The sequence below is a fragment of the Cricetulus griseus genome, chromosome 5, assembly GCF_003668045.3.
Source record: "Cricetulus griseus strain 17A/GY chromosome 5, alternate assembly CriGri-PICRH-1.0, whole genome shotgun sequence".
Lineage (NCBI taxonomy): Eukaryota > Metazoa > Chordata > Mammalia > Rodentia > Cricetidae > Cricetulus > Cricetulus griseus.
The window spans coordinates 22590258-22615523 of NC_048598.1; the positions used below are offsets into that span (position 1 = coordinate 22590258).

At 41.3% G+C, this 25266-nt stretch overlaps 1 protein-coding gene and 1 pseudogene across 1 annotated transcript; both read left to right on the forward strand.

Moving 5' to 3' along the window:
• Positions 1 to 2224: 2224 nt before the first annotated feature.
• Positions 2225 to 2689, forward strand: LOC100768435 (annotated as a pseudogene).
• Positions 2690 to 3388: 699 nt separating this feature from the next.
• Uhmk1 (U2AF homology motif kinase 1) lies at positions 3389 to 23975 on the forward strand. Its single transcript, XM_027417066.2, has 8 exons — positions 3389 to 3822; positions 5547 to 5839; positions 6482 to 6673; positions 9469 to 9563; positions 11185 to 11261; positions 11395 to 11493; positions 13510 to 13598; positions 17312 to 23975. The coding sequence occupies exons 1-8, from the start codon at positions 3555 to 3557 to the stop codon at positions 17456 to 17458; spliced, it is 1260 nt and encodes a 419-aa protein (XP_027272867.1). The 5' UTR covers positions 3389 to 3554; the 3' UTR covers positions 17459 to 23975.
• Positions 23976 to 25266: the final 1291 nt, after the last annotated feature.

Sequence of the window (25266 nt, forward strand, 5' to 3'; positions counted from 1 at the left end):
AGGGTTTCTGTGTAACTACTCTGGCTGTCCTGGAACTTGCTTTGTAGACTAGGTGGGGGGCCTCAAACTCACAGAGATCCACCAGCCTTTGCCTCCCAAATTCTGGGATTAAAGGTGTGTGCCATCACACCTGGGCAGTTAGTGATTCTTGAGTTGTGGGCTGGTATTTGTATTCAGTCATCAAGAGGTTACCCATGTTAGTCTGAGTGGTATGCTGAATGGTGATTTGTGTGAACCAAATCGGCAGACTGAAAGGAGGCCTATGGATGAGAATCAAAATAGAACAGTGGCATATCAGGGGCAGGAGAAAAGAGGGATTGGAGGCTTGCTTAATGGGAAGAGATTTTAAGTTCTGCAAGTTGAAACAAGTTTTGTAGATGGTTGTTGGTAATGTTTGTACAATGTGAATGTACTTACGATTACTCACCTGTGCATTTAAAAATGATTAATGTGGTAAATGCTATACTATGCATATTTACCTGCATTTTACCTGTCATATTCTTAAAACAATAACAGGCTTTAATCAAATAGTACCCCCCCACACACACACACATAGCCAGATGTCTAGAGGATGGCTATGGGAAGCAGAATGGATTTCTAACAAAGCTGTCAAGAACCCAGAAGCCTTCTGTGTTTCTGCTGGGGCATGAGTAAGGTAGACTTGCTTTTGTCCCTAAACATCCACTCTTCTCTTCTTCCATTAGTAATTGAATTATGCTTTTGTTTCCCACCCTGTCTGCTGGCTAGCTGACATCATCTGGCTAGCTAAGCACCAGCTAATGGGATAAGAATAGAAATAATGAGGGCCAGGCGGCAGTGGCACATGCCTTTAATCCCAGCACTCAGGAGGTAGAGACAGGCAGATCTCTGAGTCTGATGTCAACCTGGTGGATAGATGGAGTTCTGGGGCAGGCTACAAAGCTACAGAGAAATCCAGTCTCGACAAACAAACAAAAAGAATAGGACTAATGAGTACCACTCTAGGGCTTACACTCATCAGAATCATGTTTGTGCTTCTCTGGTCTCTTTCACCATTCTCAAAACCACGAAATGGTGAAAAGCAAAATAAACACATAGGTCCCAAAGACAGAAGCCCTATGGAGAATGGCAGATCCCTTCTTTAGAGAAAGAAATGAGAAATGTTTCCATATTTAAGACCCTGCACTTTGGCTTTCTTTGTTGCAATATGTCTATATACAATTAATGTGTTAGTATCTGACTTTCATTCTTTCAGTTGCTGCATGGACACAAGATGACTAACCTGTCTTTAGCTTTATGCTTTTTTTTTTTTTTTTTTTTGAGCAGGAGAAAGGAAGTGGCAGAGAAAAAAAGCCACAATGTCCACGTGAGTCAAGCAAAACTTTCCAACAAATCCTTGGCAGTTATGCGGGAAGGTCTCATTAACCAGACCTGTAGGTGAGGTCAAAGCCAGCTTTGAGGGAGGATGTATATCTTTTTCCTTTTTAAAAAAATAATAGCAGCTAGTGTTTATGGAGAACATACGTTGTCGTAAATACCATGATAAGGACTTACTAGGTATTTGATTTCCCATTGACAATCATTAAAAATATTATTACTCTCAGCCAGGCAGTGTTAGAACTACACATTTAATGCCAGCATTTGGGGGGCAGAGGCAGGTGGATCTCTGAGCTCGAGGCTAGCCTGGTCTGTGTATCACGTACATGTCTGGTTCCCATGCAGTCCAGAAGAGGGTGTCAGATCCCCTAGAACAGCTATGGAGTTATACATGATTGTGAACCACCATGTGGGGTCTCGGAATCAAACTTGCAGATGGTGCTCTTAACCACTGAGCCATCTCTCCAGCCCCAAGGGCACATATTTCTTTTGTGCACATGACTGTCCTAAACGAAATCAGGATTATATTAGAAAGGGAGACAGTGATGTTGGATACCAGGCAGATAAGCAAGCAGGTAAGATCTCATTGGGCTTGCAATAATAGGCAATTAAAAAATAAGTGCTCTCTCGCCAGGCATCCTCATTAAAGTGACATCGTCTTTAAACCCTGTGTGGTAATCCCTGACGCACCACCGTGATGCCCAGGGAAGACAGGGCGACCTAGAAGTCCAACTACTTCCTTAAGTTCATCCAACTTTTGGATGATTACCCAAAATGCTTCGTTGTGGGAGCAGACAATGTGGGCTCGAAGCAGATCCACATGTCCCTGTGAGGAAAGGCTGTGGTGCTGATGGGCAAGAACACCACGATGCGCAGGCCATTGGGGGCACCTGGAGGACAACCTGTCTCTGCAGAAGCTGCTGCCCCACATCAGGGGGATGTGACTTTGTGTCCACCAAAGAGGACCTCACTGAGTTTAGGGACATACTGCTGGCCAATAAAGTGCTGGCTGCTGCCGGTGCTGGTGCCACACTCTGGCTTCCTAGAGGGTGTCCAAAATGTTGCCAATGTTTGTCTGCAGATTGGTTACCACACTCTATCATCAATGGGTACAAGCGGGCTCTGGCTTTGTCTGTGGAGACCAAGTACACCTTCCCCACTTGCTGAAAAGGTCAAGGCCTTCTTGGCTGATCCGTCTGCATTTGCGGCTGCTGCCCCCGTGGCTGCAGCCACCACTGCTGCTCCTGCTGCCGCCCTAGCCCCAGCCAAGGCTGATGCCAAGGAAGAGTCGGAGGCATCCGACGAGAATATGGGATTTGGTCTCTTTGACTGATCCCTCAGAGCAACCAACTCAGCCAGTTTAATTTGAGAAAAGTGGAAATAAAAGCTTACTTCTGTTAAAATAAATAAATAAGGATAGCAAGCCGGGTGTGGTGCTTACACGCCTTTATTCCTAACACTTGGGAGGCAGAGGCAGGCAGATCTCTGTGAGTTCTAGGCCAGCCTGGTCTACAGAGTGAGATATAAGACTAAGACAGCGGGAGCCACACAGTGAAACCCTGTCTCAAACATGAAAAAAAAAAAAAAAAAATAGAGATCGTTCAATGGCAAAGAGTGTGAACTGTTCTTCTCCAGGGCAGGGTTCAGCTCCCATCACGCAAAACATGCAGCTCACAACCACCTGTAACTCCAGCAAGGATACGACATCTCCTACTGACTTCTCACACACATGTGACATAAACACAAACGTAAAAATACAACTATAATAAATCTTTAAAAATAAGAAGTAAAGATAAATAATTGGCGCGTGTGTTGGTGGGTACTGGACCCGGGGCCTTCCTTGCGCATGCTAGGCAAGCACTCTACTACGGTGCCACACTCACGGGACCACATCTCACAGTCATGGTTTTTGCGAAACAAATTAGTGTTTTTTTTCCACCCTCGGGAGTGTTTTTTTTCCAGCCCCGCCCCTCCTGGTCCCGCCTCCTTCTAGGATTGGCTCTCCCTCACTTCCGGCTGCTGGGCCTAGGCGCCCGGCCGCTTCCGGTGTCATGGCGGCCTGAGGTCCCGGGAGTCGGTGCGGGCTCTGCGGGCCCCTCCCTGCGGAGCGGCGGGTGCGGGCGGGGATGTGACGGCGGGCGCCGCGGGCCTGCCTGGCGCGTCGTGTCGGCTCGCGTGTCCTCGCCCCAGCCCGCACCATGGCGGGGTCCGGCTGCGCGTGGGGTGCCGAGCCACCGCGCTTCCTGGAGGCCTTCGGGCGGCTGTGGCAGGTACAGAGCCGCCTGGGCAGCGGCTCGTCGGCCTCGGTGTATCGGGTGCGCTGCTGCGGCACCCCGGGCTCGCCCCCCGGAGCCCTCAAGCAGTTCCTGCCTCCGGGAACCACCGGGGCTGCGGCCTCGGCCGCCGAATACGGTTTCCGCAAAGAGAGGGCGGCGCTGGAGCAGTTGCAGGGTCACAGGAACATCGGTAATTGTGGCCGTCTGCCATCTCTTGCCCGGGTCCCGGTCCCGGTCCCGGCATACATGTCCTCAGCGGGCCTCTCTTCCTCCCGGCTTTCGGTCCTTTAGGTGGGAGGAGAGGATTGGGCCCCGATGCTGCAGGTCCCTTTTCCATCCGCCTTTACTTTGCAGCTCTCTAGAGGGGTATGGTGGAGGTGATTGTCACCTAGCAGTGCTCAGGAAAGTCCTGTTTGCTTTGGTTTTCAGCCGATACTCAGTAGCGTAGAGAAACGCCTTCTGCAGCGAAAGGCATTCCTTTGCTAGGTTGTCATGTCCTGAGCGGAAATTTTCGCATCTTTTCCTTCCAATAGAAAGTGGAAAATATTCAAGGGCTGTGGCATCCGTTGATATCAGTGACATCCCCTGACACACTAGCAACTCGAATGATAACATACATAGTGTGGATTTGGGAGAGGGGACTCAGTGTTACCTAGAAGTTACAGGAAGTGTGAATTTAGGAGCACTGCGTTTGCTTCAGTAAGACTTTCATGACTCAGATAATTAATTCACAATGTAAGCTTGTATTATTGGTCATACATCTTGACCATACAGAACCCATATGTAAATCGAAGAAAGACCTTTTTATAATACTTGGTTGGCAGAAGGATTTTCTGATAGTAGTGTTTTTCTTTTGTTAAGCTTGCTAAGTGGAATATCACTGTAACCTTGGCGTTTGGCAGGGAAAATTTTTTGCAAGCTTCAGTACTTGTTGACTCTCTTGCATGATTACATTAAAATTTTATCTACAATGTCTTGATTTTTTTCTTTACACTGTTTAGAGCATGGAATGCTGATTTGAATCAACCAACCTTCAATTTGTTTTTAAGGGTTACTTAATATTACATTTTTTACTTTTTTAAAATATTTTTTCTTGACACCTTAAGTGGATATTCACCCACCACTGCCATATACTATATTTTATTTAAATAACTCCGATGTCCAAAGATTTTACTCAATGGAAAAATAGTGAAAGTTTCTTGCTATTTAAAATTATTCCTCTCTAGGAGCAGGGGGTAGAGTAGCTCAAAAGACCTGAGTTCAGTTCCCAGTGTTGCTGAAGATTTTGAGGCATACTGCCTTTGTAGTCAAATGGCACTGGGGAAGTGCTTGGGCACAATTTTGTTGGAGTTTAAAAAGAAAAACCCCAGGACAGGCAATCTGTAAATTTTAGCAGCTGCTCTGAGAAGGAGAAAAGAAAATGAAAGAAGCAGCCATGTTCCTTGTTGTAAACCCTGGAAGAGGCCAGCCATGTTTGGTAGGGGTGGGGGTGATGGGACAACCACAAGGCCTAGAGGTTGCTTTGGAGAAATGGTAATTCTGAAAAGCATGATTTGTTTTGTAAGAGACTGGGCCAGGTGCAGGAATTCTGGGGGAAAAATATGTCATGAAAGGACTAATACTCCTCATCTAAGGGGTAGGCCCTTAGATGGTCATTGACCCACCAACTGTATTAACTCTTAAGGGAGGAAATGAAACCATGTCTACCTAGGGGGCAAGTCATTTTTTTTTTTTTTTACTATAACAGTAGCTCTCATACCAGTCTCATGTGCAAGTGTGTGTGCACACATAAATATAAAGCTCTCTTTGTCTAGACTATCCCAAATCTATATGGAAGAGTTAACTGCTTTGGTAGTGAGTTACTCTGAATTTGGTTTTTAAAGTGTTGTCATTTTTTTTTTTTTCTTTTTCTAGTGACTTTATATGGAGTCTTTACCATACACTTCTCTCCAAATGTGCCATCACGCTGTCTGTTGCTTGAACTCCTGGATGTCAGTGTTTCGGAATTGCTCTTATATTCCAGTCACCAGGGTTGCTCCATGTGGATGATACAGCATTGTGCCAGAGATGTTTTGGAGGCCCTTGCTTTTCTTCACCATGAGGGCTATGTCCACGCAGACCTCAAACCTCGAAACATACTGTGGAGTGCTGAGAATGAATGCTTTAAGCTTATTGACTTTGGGCTTAGCTTCAAAGAAGGCAATCAGGTAAGAAATGCCTTTTCTCCTCCATTATGGTTTAAAATGTAATGGTCCAAGCCAAAGACCATTTTTTAATAACAATGGTAGTTTAGAGACTGCAGGGTGCACCTCCAAAATACCAGAGTGCTTCTAAGAGAGAAAGTTAAAAGAATTTCAGGGCTGCCTTATGAAACGGGGACATAAATTTGGGTCAGATAGGAGTTAGTAAGGCTCACGAGAGCTCAGAAATGAATAAACATACTTAGCCTACATGGAAAGCTTGTCAGTGTGTCAGCACTTGGTGAGTGGCTAGGTTATTGCTCCTGTTTCTTTGGTGTCGGGGCATTCATGGCTGATGGCAGATGTGACAGTTCAGGCAAGTCCTCACTTGCCTTGATCTGTCAGATTTTTGCAGAAGGTCTTTATCATCAGTTCATAATAGGTAATTCTTTAAAAAAGAAGACTGTCTTACTGAGCAACAGTATAGAATGTATCCAGCTTTTCTGTGCTAACTGCCCAGTTAAGGAATTGAGGAATTACAGTAGATAAGGACTAAAGTTTATGGCATTGATTTTGTGGGTGACCTACTGTGCCTTTGAAGAGTGCATGGTAGAGAAGGATGGAAAGTGAGACCCTTCTTATGGCTGTAGTGTTTCTTGGTCTTCGTAGGATGTAAAGTATATTCAGACAGACGGTTATCGAGCTCCAGAAGCAGAACTACAGAATTGTTTGGCCCAGGCTGGCCTGCAGAGTGATACAGAGTGTACCTCAGCTGTTGACCTGTGGAGCCTCGGAATCATTTTACTGGAAATGTTCTCAGGCATGAAACTGAAACATACAGTCAGATCTCAGGAATGGAAGGTAAGCTGCATGTGGGTTTAGCTTTGCGGCCACTTTATCAGTCTGGGAATTTGCAATTGCCTCCTCTCTTTCATGCTGTCTGTAGTATCTGTAGTACCTTCAATGCCTCTGCTCATCCCTACAGCCTCAAACTGATGATGTTGCATCCTCACAGCTGTTAATCTAGGTCCTCTGGTGTAGTGAACATTTTCTGAAATGGCCAAAAAAATTCCCTTTGTTAGTTGGGAGTGGTGGCATACACCTTTAATCCCAGCACTCGGGAGGCAGAGGCAGGAGGATCTCTGTGAGTTGGAGGCCATCCGGGTCTACAGAGCGAGTTCTAGGACAGCCTAATAATCTTTTAACAGTGCTCTACAGTTAAAAAGTACAATCATGTTGAATTTTCTGAGCAGTCCTATGAGGTTAGAGTGGGTATTGTTTGCCAGTGGCACAGTTGTATAATATAGCTGTTGGAAGTTTTCCATGGCTCCATAGTACTTTGTATTTATTAGTTTTCCATAGGCTGTTACACATTCTTCACTGTCTAGTTAGCTCATGTGGCTGTGGTACTGTGTCTACTGCTTTTGGTGTTTATGAGGGAGCATGGTTTTAAGTTCCAAACCTCAGACATTGAGATGAACTTTTTGTATGTCACTATGTTAGAAAATAATCGTAATTAGTTTTTCAAACATATTGTGATGCTTTATTAGTATGATATTCCCAGTATCCTTTGGGCTTGAGGATATACTTTGAAGTTATTGTTAAATCTCATTTTAAGCAATAAGTATTTGGAATAATATTTTAATAATAAACATCTAACTGCCTGTTGGTATTGGTACACACTTTTAATCCCAGCACTCTGGAGGCAGAGGCAGGCAGAGAAACCCTGTCTTGAAAAACAAAACAAGGGCTGGAGAGATGACTCAGAGGTTAAGAGCACCGACTGCTCTTCCAGAGGTCCTGAGTTCAATTCCCAGCAACCACATGGTGGTTCACAACCATCTGTTATGAGATCTGGTGTCCTCTTCTGCTGTGCAGATATACATGGAAGCAGAATGTTGTATACATAATAAATAAATAATAAAAAAAAGAAAGCAAAAAAAAAAATACATCGGCCATCTAGGTCATGCATGTTTGCTAGCCTGGTCTTGGTGATGGCACACCTTTATACAAATAAAAATTGCATGGCCAGGTTACTCAAAAAAAAAAAAAAAAAAAAAAAAAAAACCGGGCATTGGAGGTAGAGGCAGGTAGATCTCTGTGAGTTCGAGACCAGCCTGGCCTACAAATCCACAGAGAAATCTACAATTCCAGGACAGCCTCCAAAGCCACAGAGAAACCCTGTCTCGAAAAACCAAAGAAAAAAAAAAGAAAAAAGAAAAACAAAACAAAATCTAGCATACAGTAGGTGACCATTATAAGATAGTTTCATTTGTGCTAAGTTCTAGTCACTGATTTCTGGTTTAGTGATTCTTGAAAGGAATACTGTCTAGTGGGATTGTCTTATGTTTATTTTTGGCCCCAAAAATGCTGCTATGGGCATAAAACCAGTATCATTTTTTTTCTACTAGTGATATTTCCAAATAGCTAAGTGTTCTGTAGTGTTAATCTGAATATGGATCAATCATCTAAATTAGCTTCGACTGTGTTTCACCCTTTGTCCTATATCTGCTTGACCCACAGCACATCAGAAATATATCACACTCAAATTTGTGTGAGTATGGAGGCCTGGCATATAATGGAATTTCAAATGTGTCTGTCTAGGTAAAGTGTCATAGCCTGTCTTAGCACCTTCTACAGAGGCAAAGTTGCCAAGTTGTTATGACCACAGACTCTGACATCCAACTATGTCTTACTTTCACCTCCTACTAAGTTATTTGGGTTCATTAAACTATTCACTTTCCTGTAATATAAGAAGAGTAACAACGTATTGTCTTATCAGAGTACTAAAGCTAAAAAAGAAATTTTGCATAGTTTTTCAGCATAATGTGTGGTCCATGGTAAGTAACCAGCAGATTCCAGTTATGTTGGGTGTCTGATCATTTTAGTTATTTATGCAGTTCTGCATTTTGAGTTAGTATAGTACTTGCTGCATATTGTTAGTTACATCTTTGTAACTAGGGGAAATATTTATTTTGGGTAACAGTTTTAGAGGTATTAGTCCTTGTGTCAGGGAGGGTGTGGCAGAGCAGTTTGCATTTTGGTGGCTAGGAAGCAGAAAGGGGCATTCTGGGGCTTGTTTGGCTTCCTCTCTTTTCCCAAGCCTGTGTGATGGTGCCACTTTCATGCTGTGTAGGCTTTCTTAATCTCCGGACATGTGCTAGTGTGCAAACCCAAGAGGTGTGTACCTTAACAGTGTCTTCAGTGATTCTAAATTGACAGTGAAGATTAATCATCACAGTACTCTAGGACTAAATGCTAGCTAGCACCTACAAATGGGATGTGGATAATGTGGCAAAGGCAGTGCTCTTATACTTCCTCCTTTTTCTCAGTGATGGCTTCTTTCACCTGAATACCAACAAAGACCCATCGATAGGCACTGTGACCCACCTATTACATTCATTCACAAGATTGTATCTCGGTGATTTCTTGAGTTTTACACGTTCATTTTGGAGCTGCTCATAGTGCCAGGTATTGGATTAGTGCCTCTAGAAATTCACTATACTGCAGTCTTCTCCAATAAGATTGTAAGTTCTCCAATAAGATTGTAAGTAATAGTTATCACATGTTACTCAAGGAATAGTGCCACATGGCTACTGCTCAATAAATGCAAGCTGATCTGAATAACCTAAGGAAGACTTTTCTCTCTCTCTCAGGCAAACAGTTCTGCTATTATTGATCATATATTTGCCAGTAAAGCAGTGGTGAATGCCGCAATTCCAGCCTATCACCTCAGAGACCTTATCAAAAGGTATGTTAGACATAGTTTAACTTGCTTTGCAGACCTTTACCAACTAAAGTGTTTTTTTTTTTTTTGAATTTATATTACTGTTACTGATTTGCCTATTTATGCAGATAGAACTCCCTTAGAGATAGGAATTTTACCCAGGTGAGGTGTGGTATGCCTTTAATCCCAGCACTCCAGGGCAGTGGCAGGAGGATCTCTGTGAGTTCAAGGCCAATCTGGTCTACAAAGAAAGTTCCAGGCCAGACAGAGCTACATAGTGAGACCTTGTCTCAGACAAAACAGAACAATTAAGATACCCTTTGTAGCCCGGCGTTGGTGGCGCATGCCTTTAATCCCAGCACTCGGGAGGCAGAGGCAGGCAGATCTCTGTGAGTTCGTGGCCAGCCTGGTCTCCAGAGTGTGTGCCAGGTTTTCGAGAAACCCTGTCTGGAAAAACCAAAAAAAAAGCAAAGCAAAGAAAAAAGATATCCTTTCTAGTTACATAAGTGTCATTTTTCTGCTGTTTTTATGTAATGTTAAAGGAGAGCCAGTCTAGAGGATGCACACCTGTAATCCTGATGTTTGGGAGGCTGAGGGTTGAGGCAGAGAGTTGTAGCTTGAGGCTGTCTTGAGTTACTCATGAGACATTGTCTTAAAGCAACAAACAAGAGGGGTCCTTTGATCTGACTCTTCTTCCTTGCCCTCCCTCCCCCAGATAAATCTTTCTTTCCCTGTCTGTCATCCTATCTTCCTCATTTTGATCATTTGGTTTCTTTTCCCAATATTTTGTCTCACTGGGATTTTCCATGAAGGTGTCTTGGCTGGTTATTTTAGCAAGTCTTAGTTTCTGGGTTACTCCAGCTCTTAGGATTTCCCAGAGGCTCGCTTGTATTTAGCTGGTGTAAGTGCAGCAGTCCATTGTAGTTTCATCTGTTTTAAAATTGCCTTACTGTACTTCCCAGTGAGTATCTGTTTGGCTTTCTGATTTTTTTTTCTGCCTCATTTTCTTTTGTTTATTATCTATACACTTGTTTATTCTCTGCTTTCTTATGAATACTAGTATTACTAGTATTGATAGTCTTTTTCTGGTATTGCCTGTAGATTTTTACATAAAATTGTTTAAGATTAGGGGAATTTGGCAAGATTCAGTTATCCTCCTACTATCTTCTGGTTTTTGTTTTGTTTTGTTTTGTGTGCTACCATAAACATTTGTCTAGCCCCCACCCCCATTTTGCTGTAACATATACATCACTTTCTTATGTTTCATTTATTAGTTAGAAACATTAAATCATAGCATGATGCTATGTCAGAAATGTCTCATGGTTTATTGCCCTGTTGCTCAGGTGGCCTTTCTGTTCTCCACTGGGGAATGATTCAGTAATCCATGATAATAGAGGTAGTGCTGAGGTGAACACTGAGCCTTTTTTTCTGATAGTTTCACTTTCCGAAGATCTGGCAGAGCTAGGCAGTGGTGTCGCACGCCCTTAATCTCTGTGAGTTCTAGACCAGCCTGGTCTACAAGAGCTAGTTCTAGGACAGCCTCCAAAGCCAGAGAGAAACCATGTCTCTAAAAACAAACAAAAACCAACAACAACAACAACAAAAAAGGTCTTTCAGTAACCATAATGATGTTGTTGTATTTTAGCATGCTTCATGATGACCCAAGCAGAAGGATCCCTGCTGAGATGGCATTGTGCAGCCCATTCTTTAGCATTCCTTTTGGTAAGTTAGTTGTGTCTGTCATTATTTCTCCTCCCTGGTCATTTGGCAATTGTCTGTATATATTCTCAGGCTCCTTATTTGGTCAGCTCATCAGTTTTATTGGGTTTAACCATATTGTTGTGAACTTTCTCAGCCCCTCATATTGAAGATCTGGTGATGCTTCCCACGCCAGTGCTTAGACTCCTCAATGTACTGGATGACGATTACCTTGAAAATGAGGATGAATATGAAGGTTAGTGCTTCCCATGTTATACTGTAGTGTGTCTTTCTTACATACAGACCCTGACCAATGTCTGTGTGATACACGTTTTATTCACAAGATTCTTCTAGCTTTTTCTAAACACAAAAAGACCCTTGAACTCTGATGTCTAAAATATTTTTGCTTTTTGAGTCATAAAGTCATTCAGACTATCACATTTCATTTTACGAAATTAATAGAGATTTACACATAAGATTCTGTCTCTGATCTGTCTTTTCTCTCCCTTCTCTGTGCTGTCATTTCTGCTCTCTCCCTCCCCCTCCCCCTCCCTCCCCCCTCCCTCCCTTTTGTTTTTAACAGCCTTTTCATTCAGACACATTTACTGTGTTGCATGGGAGTATTTCTTGGTTTTAATGCAAGAGGACATATGCAAATGAGGACAGAGAAAAGGGGTGCTCATCCTAGCTTGAGTGATCAGGCAGTGAGGGCTTTCACGACATTGCTAATTATCTAAAAGCTGAGTGGGTAGGAAGAAATAACATCAAATAGAAAGTGTGCCATGTTTAGAGAACAGCAGCTTGTCACGATTGTATATTAACTTATTTGTTGGAAAACAGTTAAAGTTGCAGCAGTAGCCAGTGTGCACATACCTAACAGGCTTGATTACTGTGATTAAGAATTGGATATTAGCCGGGCGTTGGTGGCACACGCCTTTAATCCCAACACTCGGGAGGCAGAGGCAAGTGGATCTCTGTGAGTTCGAGGCCAGCCTGGTCTCCAGAGTGAGTGCCAGGATAGGTTCCAAAGCTACACAGAGAAACCCTGTCTCGAAAAACCAAAAAAAAAAAAAAGAATTGGATATTGTTCATGAGCTAGTTACACTGGAATGTAGCACCCTTGAAAGAATGCATAGTAGACACCCAGTAAACATTTATGGTAGAAGGGACAGAATGACATCAGTTCAAACCAAATTGCTATGTCTTTGTTGCTGGGCACATAAACAGCAAAAACTTTGGGGAATAGGAAATCAAAATTTTGGTTACACTGCATGAAAGAGTTTGTATTAGACCTCTAAGAAAGACAACCTGATAATTCTAACAGCATTGCAAGTTTATGTTAGTTTTGACCTAGCAATTTTGTTGTTGTTGTTTTGGTTTTGTTTTGTTTTTGTTTTTCGAGCAGGGTTTCTCTGTGGCTTTGGAGGCCATCCTGGAGCTAGCTCTTGTAGACCAGGCTGGTCTCAACTCACAGAGATCCGCCTGCCTCTGCCTCCCAAGTGCTGAATTAAAGGCATGCGCCATCACCACCCAGCACAATGTCATTTCTAGAATATCAGCTGTGAGAACTAATGAAGTTAAATGAATTGTAAATAGTAATGTTTATAATAAAAAAAGTTTTGAAATAGTTAAGTAGTCATTAGTTAGGAGACATTGAGTAATTTTTTGAATATAGTAAACTGTCCAAAAGTATACAGCCATAAAAGCAAGTGAGAAGATTTCATTTGATAATATGGAAAACTGTACAGAGAGATTGATTATCAGTCACATGGCAGCGCACAATGGTCATGAACTCCAGTTGCAGAGGACCCAGTGCCCTCTTGTGGCCTCTGGGCCCTGCAGTCACATGTTGCACAGGCAAAACACATAAACATAAAATAAATAAATTTTATTTTCTTTAAATATAGAAAACCATGAAGATATATACTAAAGAAATTTTAAAGTTGAAGTTCTCGCTTAAAATACATAAAATTGTATTTGCTTGTGTATGCTCTGTCAGGTTACAGCAGTAACTTTGTAGTGCTGGTTGACTTCAAGAGAGAAACAGAATGACGGTGGGAAATTTTTTTTTAATTTCTAATTAATGTATTTAAAACATTAGATGTAGGCTACTAAGAAATTGTTAATGTGTTGAATTTATGTTCTTTTTTTTTTTTTGAATTTATATTCTTAAGCTTTTTGTTCCTAAGATAAGGAAAATAACATCATTCCTTAGCTGTGTCACTGAATTCTCAAGTAGTAATTACCTGCTGTTGTGTGGTTTTATAACCAGATGTTGTAGAAGATGTAAAAGAAGAGTGTCAGAAATATGGACCAGTGGTTTCTCTGCTTGTTCCAAAGGAAAATCCTGGCAGAGGACAAGTAAGCAAATTGTTTATAATTGCAGAATTATTTGGAAATTATTAAAATTTTATATTAGACGGGTTCTGTGGGGAGGTGTACACAAAATTTTTGATATAGATTATCATTAACTTATTCTTTTTCCTGACTAAAAGTTCTACAGTATAGTTAAATTTTGTAATCATTTAAACTTTGCTTTTAAAAAATGTCCTTTTGAGCCATTGTAAACAGTGACACCAACTGAATTTTGTGTTAATTTTGATTAGGTTCAATCAGAGAACTATTTGGTTCAACTTTGTTCAAATTAAGTACACTTGGAAACCCAGTTGGATTAGGTTTTGATTGCAAGAGATGATTAGGGATCATTTAGAGAAGGAAGCATGCCGAATGTGTGAGCTCTGTCTTAGTTTGACCAGCCTGTGATGGTTCATTCTGCCTTCCTCTGTAAAAACCATGATCACATCATTTTTATTAGAAACTCTCTAATCTAATCACATGGCAAAGAGGATAAGAAAATCCAAATGCTTTGTCTATATTATTTTTACTTCTGGAGAAACAGAATATTGTACCACATTTCCAGTTTCTATCGTACTCACTGTTAATATTCAGACCATATCACTGTTCAGGGAGCTGCCTGCCCTGTAGAGTGTGGACTGTAGCAGCAGCCCTTGGCTCTGCACATTAGCTGCTTTCCCTTCTTACCCCAGTGCCTCTCACTGGAGATGCTCATCAAGACTGGCACAGTCACTTTTGATTATGTCCTCTACCAAATCCTCCTGTTCCAGCATCCTGAGTGCTAGGATCGCAGGCACATGCCACAATGCCTGCGGATTGTAGATAATATCTTATAGCTCATGGGCCATTTGGAAATGCTTTTATTTCCATTTAATGACATATTTTAGAGTTTCAGAATAGCTGACAAGTCACTTTATCTAATTTCCTATTTCTGTGTGTGTGTGTGTGTGTGTGTGTGTGTGTGTGTGTGTGTGTGTGTGTGCGCGTGCGTGCAATGCGCGCGTGCACATGTGGAGGCCCAAAGCCGGTGTTGAGAATCATTCCCTATCTCATTTTCTCTCTCTATTAGTGAGGCAGGGTCTCTCAGTTAAACTCAGAGCTTGCCAGTATAGCTAGTCTTGTTGGGATTGCTTATTCTGGGGATTCCCTGTCTCTCTGCTTTCTTAAGCTGGAATTCAGACAAGCCAACATGCCTACCTGCTGTTTTTCATGGGTTCTTGGGATCCAAACTCAGTCCTTACCACTGTAGGGCGGCATGTTTTATCACTGGATAATCTTTACTTTGTCTTCAAAAACAGTGCATAACTTAGACATAGTTATATGGAAGGACCAAAATTAGCACCACCTCTCCATTTTCCAATATATATAAAAACTCAGAAAACTCCATCAGAGGTCCAAATTCCGTAGGTCGTATGTTATACATCATGCATAACAGAATAGTTGCATGAGATAGAATGACTAGTCATAGGTCACATAGGGCTTTGTATATTAATGAAGGAATATTCCATAAAAAATTGAATACTAGGGGTATATGGCACAGATAGGAAAGGACTTGCTATCTGAGCATGAAGACCCATTTAAACCACTGGTGTCAGTGTAGAAAGCCAAGTGTGCTGTCATGTACCTGCAATCCCAGCACTGAACTGGAAACAGGAAAAACCCTGGGGCTTTTTGGTCCTCCATTCTAGCTAGTTGGTGAGCTCTGGTTCATTGAAAAGTCCTGTCTTTAAAAATAAGGTGGGAAAGGGGCTGGAAAAGTGGCTCAGAGGTTAAGAGCACTGGCTGCTCTTCCGGAGGATCCAGATTCAGTTCCCAGCACCCACATGACGTCTCACAACTGTCTGCAACTCCAGTTCCAGGGGGATCAACACGCTCACAGAAACACAACAACAATGTACAACAGATTAAAAAAAAAAAAAAGTAAATCATTAAAAAAAAAATGGGGAAAAAAAAGTGATTGAGGAAGATACCTTCTTCAACCTCTGGCCTGCACCTGCACGTATGTCTGTACACACAGACAGACACATATACACATCCATGCACATGGATCTCTTTTAGGAATTTTTCTTTTATACTCCATAGAAATGAATTTGGCTTTGTTTTTTTTTTTCCAAATGAGAGAAGGGTTCCTGTGAAAACAGAGGTGAAAACTAGGAATGTGCCTGAATTTGTGGGTAGATTAATCTGAGGAAAATACAAAAGAATGTGTATGGAAGAGTTAGGCATGGTGGCACATGGTTGCCATCCCAGCATTTAAGAGGCAGAAGCAGAAAGTGAATTGAAGGACTTCTTGCTACATAGCACGTTTAGAGCAGCTTGGGTGACTTGGATCCTGTCTGATACAAACTGAAAGGTGAGGATCTAGTGTTGATTTTGTTAGGATCCATTGTCACATTGCCTTCAAAGGTCTCTGAACGTTAGAGCTCAGGGGGATTCTTGATATAATGAATAAGGGACACAGTGAATAGAGAGACTGTTCTTGAGTCTATTTTTTTTTTTTTTTTTTTTTTGATATGTAGGATAACTGAGAACAAGTCATTCCAAATCATTCCCTTCCCCTGCTCTCTTGCTTTAGGACAGCAAAGAGAACTTACTTGACTCTATGTCCCAATCTCTATCTTTGGGAAGAAGTCAGATGCTCTGGGAAAGGAAATCACTGGTTTTGAGCTTGTTTATTATAGTTTTGGTCTGTAGTTTGTACAACTATTTTAATAGGCATAGTTCCTACTAGCTTTGTTCAGGTATTTCTCCAAGAGTAGCTTTCTTTGTGGTAGTGTTGGAGTTTCTCTCTGGGCTCTCCATCCTCACCTGGCTGTGTCTACTCATCACTTGGCGCTCATCACTACTCATCACTCTGTGAGTTTCACTCAAATGTGTATGCTCTTTTGCCTAATTTGTCTTTGATAGCTCTTAAGAATTTGATGAATTGAGCTGAGTTCTAAGGAAGTGTTTAAACCTGCTACTACAAAGTGTGCTCAGTGGATTATCCGCATTGCCATTGCAACTTAAGAAATGTGACAAAGCAGACACAAGCAGGTAGCATGACTTGGGGTAGACGGTTTTGTGGGTAGGCACTTGTGAGCAGGCTAGATGGCCTACATTCAATTGCAGGATCCCACAAGGAGAGAATGGACTCCTGAGAGTTATCCTCTGACTTACGTACTTACACACACACACACACACACACACACACACACACAGAGAGAGAGAGAATTAATTTCTAAAAGAATTATAGACACTGAAGCTGTACTTTGGACTGATGGAAGCAAAATCTGTGTTTTAACAAAATCCCCAAGTGATACAGTCATGTCATTTAATAACAGGAAATAGTGTGAGAAATATATCTCTGTGATTTTGTTGTGCAAACTGATACCCAGCACACTTATGCTTGCTTACACAATAAAGCCAACAAAACACCTAGACTTAATGATGTAGTCTGTTGTTGCTGAGCTACAAACCTGGGATATTACTCTGCTGAATTCTGTAGGCGGCTGTGATACACAGGTAAAAACTGATACAAATTCCAGAAAGGTCCAGCAAAATACCAGGCAATATGAGTTTCAACTCGGTTATAATCTTAGGGGACCCATGTCTCATATGGTCTTTCATTGACGTTGTTATATGGCATGTGACTGGGTATACATTAAAGTTGGTAAAGCACTGATCTAAATCTAAAATCACTGTGGTGAAATGATGTTGTCTTCTCTAACCTCCTCCAGGTCTTTGTTGAGTACGCAAATGCTGGTGATTCCAAAGCTGCTCAGAAATTGCTGACTGGGAGGATGTTTGACGGAAAGTTTGTTGTGGCTACATTCTACCCGCTGAGTGCCTACAAGAGGGGATACCTGTATCAAACCTTGCTTTAATCAGTAACCTAAGGACTATTTCCCGTTTCTCCTCTTCCATTTCTTGGATTACTATATTCCACAGCTGAACGCAGGAGCACCCCTTTACCCATTTGAAAGGGTACCTTGTACATTTATTTAATCCTACTAATGTGCAGCCATTGCCCAAACAGTGACTGCATTGCAAACATTGGCACTGAGTAGGACAAGACCTCTCAGCTATACATTGAGGGGGTTAGAGCACCCATGTGGGCACCCTTCGTTTGTGCAGTAGGGCAGGTGCTGTTCTTTAGTATGTAACCTAAAAAGATGTCATTTCATGTGGTGATGAAGCAAAGATGAGTAATTTGTCATAGTGAATTTTATTAACAAGTTTGTTAAGGTTGGTGACATCACAGATTATTTGTTTGTATTGTCAGGTGTATCTCATTGTTATTCTAGCTGGCACTGGATGCTCTAATAATGTTAAGTCATTGTCAAGCAGCAGTTACCAACCATGTTCTTAACAATGAGTTGTGAATTTTTCTAAGGGAGTACTGTAGGACTTAATATTCCTCTGAAGAAACTGCAGTGAGCCTATCAACATTTTTAAAATTACTATTAGGCTTTTAAAATAGAAAGCTGATGCTTGATCTTGCACAATTTTTATGTCTAGTATGTATGCTTGAGTGGGTGTGTGGGTGTGAAAGAATAGAGAAATTTGAGTCAGTGTACTTTATAGTGTGAGTCTTGTGAGCTAATACAGTCTATAACCATTTCTTCCTACCTGTTTCACACTTGTGAAACTTGAAATATAGGTTTCTTGAAAGTTGGTCTGACTGATAGAATGTAAATGACAAAACAGTTCATTCCTGTAAAGTGCAGAACAAACTGGAGTCTAGACCAGGGTTACATTGAACTCTTCAAAGTGACTGGAACAAAAAAGGTTTTTAGTACATGTCAATTATCCCATTCTTTGGTCTACTCTAGACCCGAGAGTGACTCATCTGTTTTGTACTGAACCTCTTGTGATAATTGTAAAATTTCTCCAGATGTGATTTTTTTTTTCTGCTAAAATGGAAAATTGAAGTGGATCAGAAAAACAGTTACAGTGAAGGGAAAAGAGAAAAGTGTAAAGAAGCTAGCTAATCATGGATCCTTTGGTCCTCCCTGTGTCCTCCCTGCTGCCCGGCCACCCTCACCTCATTTCCCAGAGCTCTGCCTCTGTCTGCAGCTGGAGGGCAGGGTCCCAGTCACTGGCTGTAAGGGAGTAAAGGAAGGTTGAGGTGTTAGGAGGTGGAAGTAGAAGCTCCACAGCAACCGAATGTGCCCTTGATCAGAGGGCACAGGTGACTGTGGCTTGAGGATTGTGAGCATGGATTCTTCTTTCTGTAGTAGATGCCTGGAGAGCTGTGAACTTAGGGAACCTTTATAAAGCACTGACTGTACAGGACAACCCACAACGTGTACACCAGTTAAGAATTGTTTTCCTGTTTCCTTACCTAAATGAAAGTTTTATTTATTTATTTTTCCTTAGGGAAGAGTGTTTTGTTTCTTTCCCTCATGGCATCCTGCTTATATAGTTTTCTCATGTCCATGCCATACAAGCTCCTGAAAGCTCCATTAAAATTTGCATTTTAGTGGATGAATTATTTTACCCTGTTCAAACATACACTGTCCAACATTTGTTAGTAAAATCAAATTATTCAGAGCTCCCTCTTTTGAAGTTAAACTTGTCATAAGGGGATTGTCTGATGAATTATCTAGTGGTCTTATGTCATGGTCCCTGATGTGTTCCTTAGAAAGAAGGATTTTTCCGGGATTGATTGGGTGACTGGGTTCCAAGTCAAAATTGAAGAGCATAGAATCAGTACTGTGAAGTCCTAAGCTTTCCTAAAACATAAATATTTATACCAGGAGCTGTTTCTTTGGTCACAGGGTACAGTGAATTCTTCTGAAGGGCAAGTATGGTCAGCACATATCCCCCCCCTTCATAAAAAGATCCTTGCAAATAAACTGCAGATGGGCTTCCGAGCTTTGTCGTGCAGTGTGCTGCTAACATTTCTGCACTTACAGCAGTCTGTGATCCTCGTTATTGCAAATGTAGTCATAAATATGTGTAGCATTTGACACTGTAGACTTATTACAGAAGATCATTTTAAGGGAGCTAAGGAAGTAGATGATGAGCCCAAATAATTACATTGAATTAAATATTTTATATTGACGCCACAGAATTGAAAACAAAATATAGCCTACTATGATTTAAAGCATTGTTTGATAGCTCTTAACCCATTTGCCAAAGAGGACAGCTGTAGATTCTCCCTCTGATACTATGAGGACTTTCATTTTAATATCTTTCTTAAACTGGGACCAAATATTATAAAAGATGCAATTTTCACAATAAATATATGCATAGAAATTTTAATTCTTTGGAGTTATTAGAAACCTAGAATTCCCTTATTAAGAGGCAAGGCAAAGAGGTGAAGGTTCATGTTACTTAGCCCCTGTCTCTGGGGGCAAGTTTTATCTCAGGTAGTTTTACTTTCCCTATATTAATATTTGTGCTTCCTTCCCTCTTGCCTTCCCACTTCCTTCTTTATTCTTCCATGGTACTACTCTCCTGTGGCACATATTGTCCTAGATAAGGCATAGGAAGCAGTTGCTCCCTAGGAAATTTTGGGTTCTTTAGAAGTATTTGGAGGAGGTGGCTAGTAGCCATGATCAAAACTATAATAGTGTATTTAGAAGGGAATAGAGTTGGGCCCGTCAGTAAGGTGTCTATTATGACTGGATGCCCTCCTTCCTTTGTGGCCGTTGGCACAGTGGCTCTCTTTGGGAAATAGCCCTTTCTGTTGTCTTCTTGAGCTAAATAATGGCTGCTTTTAGAATCCAATGACTAACATGGTTTTGCTCATCTGTCTGTGTGTTCATTGAGAGAAGTGTGGCCTTCTCTTTCAGTTGTAGCTGCTAAGGGGTGTTGAGATGGTTACCCTGCCACCAACCATGCTGCCACACAGAGAGGTGCGGAAGAGTTGCAGGTGTAAGGCTTCTTTTTCTGTCTTACTACACTGGACTTTCCCTCAAGTGAGGGCATCAGTTAGGGAAGAACTTAAAGGCAAAGTTAGAATCTCATCAGAAGCTGTTTCGTGGCTCTTTGGAATTTATTGATCAAAGGCAGCTGGCTGACAGTTTGTCACCATTTTTGGTAGTTCTCACTCTGGCTTACTAGGCCTATTGTACATAGCATTTTATTTTTCAGCAGTTATTGAAAATGATCATCATTGTAACTGATGATAATTAGAACAGCATAGTGGGTGAGGGAATCTCTTAGGGAGACACTTGTAACTGTGTGGTTTACCTAGACTCTCACTCAGAGGGTACGGGCTGGCTATTATATTCAGATTAGTATACAGATAGGAGTACATCGTGACTTTCCATCTTTTAGATGTGTAGCTAGCTCAAGTAATGAGCAAGTGCCTTGTGTTTCCTGGTGAATATTAAACCTCATCTGGGCGAAAGCTCCAGGTGATGACTGCACTGTCGCCTTTTTCTCGGAATAACTTGGACTGAGTCATGTGAATCCAGAATTTCCTTGGCTTACTTAAAACATACATATGTATAAAACTGTTCCTATTTGATTTACCTCAGTATTGCATGTTGACGGAAAGGCCAGTTCTACTTGTAGGCTCTCACTTCTCTGGTTAGGTTCCTTCCTCAGATCTCATTGCTCCAGCTCTCTATCTGTTGTACATTGTGGTCACGTATCGACCTGTGCTTGGTCAGTGCTAGCTCAAAAATTCCTGTTTCTTGAGGTGCTCAGCATTTGCCTTTCTATTGAATAGGGTTTCTTTCCACTTGGTATTACTAGCTTCCTCAAAGAATACATGGATCCTGAGTCTCTGTCATGTGGAGCTCATCTGAGTATGTTTAGATTTTAGATTCTTAATCATGGAGAAGCTTGGGTATTTTAGTGCTTAGAGTGCCCCCCCCAATTGGATTTTGTTCCTTTCTTCACCTGACACCACAGGATGAATCATCTTCTTTTCCTTGCCACCTCACCAAGATGGTGTTCCCTATGTTTAAAGTTGTCTGATGACTAATGCTTAAGACCATGACAAGCAGTTAGCAGGTACTAGATATTTAAGAAGGTAAACAACTTAGACTATTTTTGCTATGACTTTATAGGAGAAATGAGTTGTCAAAGAGATACGTATAATAAGCCAGGGAACGTGTAGGGTAAAGAGATTTTTGGGGACAGGGTTTCATGGTGTCTAGACTGGCCTCCACTCAGGATCACTGTCTCAGCCTCCCAAGGGCTGCTTATTATCACAGGTGTGCACCATCATGCCCAGCTCCTTTAGGAAACTATTTTATAGGTGGTCATAAAGGTAATTTTTCAGGATATAAAACAAACTTAAAAGTTTACACAAATTCTGTTGTCCTGTTAAAAACTATTGATTTTCTATTAGCTCAGCACTTTCCCTGTTTTTGTGCTGCTTATAGGAATGGTTGCTTTAAATTTGCTGTATTTGTGCCTTTCTGAGAGTCATAATCATGACAGTTGTGTTTCTTGGCACTATTCTAAATGCTGGCGTCCTGGGATCCTCTCTAAACTGGGTAGCTGTCACAACAATGTGAAGAAAAATTGGTGGGTCTTTTGGAGGTGGTGTGTGTTTTGTGAACCGAGTTCCTAGTGCTTTAATGAAAAGGCAGCAAGATGTGCTCTTATTTGCCTTTTGTGGCCATTAATTTCTACTTCTCTGTATAATGAAAGCAAGTTACATTCTGAGAAGAAAACTGGAATTGTTTGCTCTTTTGTTTGTTTCTTACTGAGAAACTTGTGTAAAGAGTAGGCCACTACCACCTTCAGCCACTGATTATCAGTGAGCGAATCTATAGTCATTCTTTAAAATCCTCCATTGGAGGGCTGAAGAGATGGCTCGGGGGGGTTAAGAGTACTGGCTGCTCTTCTAGAGGACCTGGGTTCGGTTCCCAGCATCCACATGGTAGCTCACAGCTTCAGATCCAGGGAATCCAACACCCTCCCCTAGACAACCGTATAGGCAAAAACAGCAGTGCACATAAAATAAAGATAAATAAAATCTGTGGATGGAATCACTTCCCCCTTTCTCTGTCAGCTCCTCAGAATCTCTTCAGTACCTTGAATTACCTTTATTGTGTTCTTTTATTAGGTATGTCACCAGAGGCTGTCAGAGTTAAGAGTCCTTAATAGGAATAGGGAAAAGGCATTAGTAATCTTCCACACACAGTTCATGGTCTAAAAAATCTCTCCTCATTACCCATAGCATAAAAACATTGCCTTTCTTACACATTCCTTAGGAGATGGTTGTCAGGGTTTATGAGGCCAGATTAAATATCCATATTCAGTTTGTCCTAATTTTTTAAAGTGTTTGAGTTTCAGCCCTTGTGCATTTGGGGTTCACTACTATTCTTGCAAATTGAAGCTCAGAAAAAAACTGGGGGCCAGCCATCTCTGTCTTCCTCTTTTTGCACATGGGGTGGGTGGCATTGTTATGCACTAACTGCAGTTACAGCACCTTGTGAAAAGAAGTGTAAGTAGTGTTTATTATTATAGTAAGAAAAGCCTTTCATCTGCACTTCTGTAATCAGCAGAGTACAAAGCTGTCACATACATCTTTTCCATCTGCATTTACTTTTCATTCTTAGTTATTTTTTGAAAATCTTAAAATACTTTAACATTCCTTAAATCTCCTTTAAGTAGTTCACATCTGGGGTAGAAGGCTTTTTTTTCCCATCCTGAAAAGGGCTCTGTCTTTTCCATCTTTTTTTGTCACTCTTAGACATCCATTTATGATCTATACATTTTAATGGTTTCTGGTCTCGAGACTATGTCAGCACTGGAGTGATCGGTTGTGAATGTGAAAACCTACTGTTTTCCCTTGCAAACATGGAATTACTGTTTTGGGCATAGGAGGTCTGGTTTAAAAAAAAAACAAACAAAACAAAACCATGAAAGATCACTTAAACCAAAGCCAGTTCTAAGGAGTGTTCACTCCTGTTGGTTTACCTTCTCAGAGCGACAGGAAAATTACAGTGCGCAGTGAGTTGTTGTCTGTGACATTTCTACCGGTATTTCAGTAATGTGTTGGTCTTGGCATTTCTTGATGCTATGATTCTGTTTTGTTTTGTTTTTTTTTTCTTGTGATGTTTTACTGCTTATGAGTGGTTGGGCTTTTGTTGTTGTTTTGTTTTAATTAATTGGGACTATACATGTAGATAGATGTGCTTTAGTACCAAGATGCCCTTTTTCCAAATCCCCAAATCTCTGATTTCCACACCACTCCTTCACACGTCTGCTTTCTTGCTGATAGCAGAGGACTTTATCCCCACCTCCCTAGAAAGTGTGAGCACTGTGTTTCAGCGAGCTGCCTTGTGGGCTTTTGCTGAAAACTTCTCTGTAAACACAATTGCCTTGTTCAGTTTTGTTGTAAACTGACTCACCATGCGATGCACTGTCGATAGCTTCCTGATATGTGGTGGATAAGAGTGATAAAATAAAGCTTACAAAGAAAAGAAATGCTCTGTTATTTCTTTTTCTTTTTAGTAAGATAGCATTTCATGTAGGTCAGCCTGCCTTCAATTCACTATGCAGCTGAGGCTGGCCTGGAGTTTGTGATCCTCCTGCCTCTACCTCTCAAATCCTGGGATTACAGGTATACATCACTGCCCTAATTCTATTTCATAGGTTTCCTCCTCCTCTCCTCACCTCCTTGGCTTTTTAAGACAGGGTTTCTCTGTATAAAAGCCCTGGCTGTAATGGAACTCACTCTGTAAACCAGAGATCTGCCTGCCTCTGCCTCCTGCATGCTGGGATTAAAGGAGTACTCCAACACTGCCCAGTTTATTTCATAGGTTTTTGACAGTAATTTTTTCCAGTATGCATGAGACCCTAGGTTTAATCTATTAAAATTTTCTGGGTCTAGACAGATGGTTCAGTAGTTAGCATTTGCTATTCCCACTTGGACCCAGATGTGGTTCCTGGCACCCACACAACAGCTCATAATTGTTTATAACTCCAGTTCCACAGTGAGTGCTGCCCCCTTCTGGCCTCTGTAGGCAGCAGAAACGTGCATGCGTGTGTGTGTGTGTGTGTGTGTGTGTGTGTGTGTGTGTGTGTGTGTATAGTATAGTATAGTATAGTATAGTATAGTATATATGTACACACACATTTTCTCAGGCACACACACACAAGATGGAGTAAATAACTACTTTTCCTGGAAATCATAATGGAGGGGCCCCCATGAACTGTTCTTCGATACATGTATATACGCAGGCATGTGCATGTATGCCACTAAATAAATACACAAAAGAAAAACCTATATATTTAATTTTGGTAAGTACTGAACCAAATTGACAGTGCTAAAATGTAATTTTTAATTTTGGAAAAATGTTCATGGTATTGCAGAAATAACATGGTTCAATGAGATCCACAGTTGGGAGATCTGCATGCTATTCTGTGTTTTATCAGATTGGATTTCTTTAATCAAGTGACCTTATTTTGACAGTAGATGTTTGAGGAGTGAATGAAATGGCATGATAGCAATAATAAACAACCATTTGTGAGAGCCTATCAGTTAGGTGGCAGACACTATTTTCCAGAGTTCAGATCATATGTTCTGAGATTCAAAGTCTGAGCCAATTTCCTATAGTTATGGATACTGGTACCTTAAAAAAAGAAAAAGCAAACAAACAAAAAAAAAGCACAGTAATCTGAATGATAAATTCCAGGGAAATGTAGGAGGGACATCTTAAGGGACTACAAGAACTCAGACTAGAGATTTTGTGTGGACAGAAGTTTCTGTCCTCCT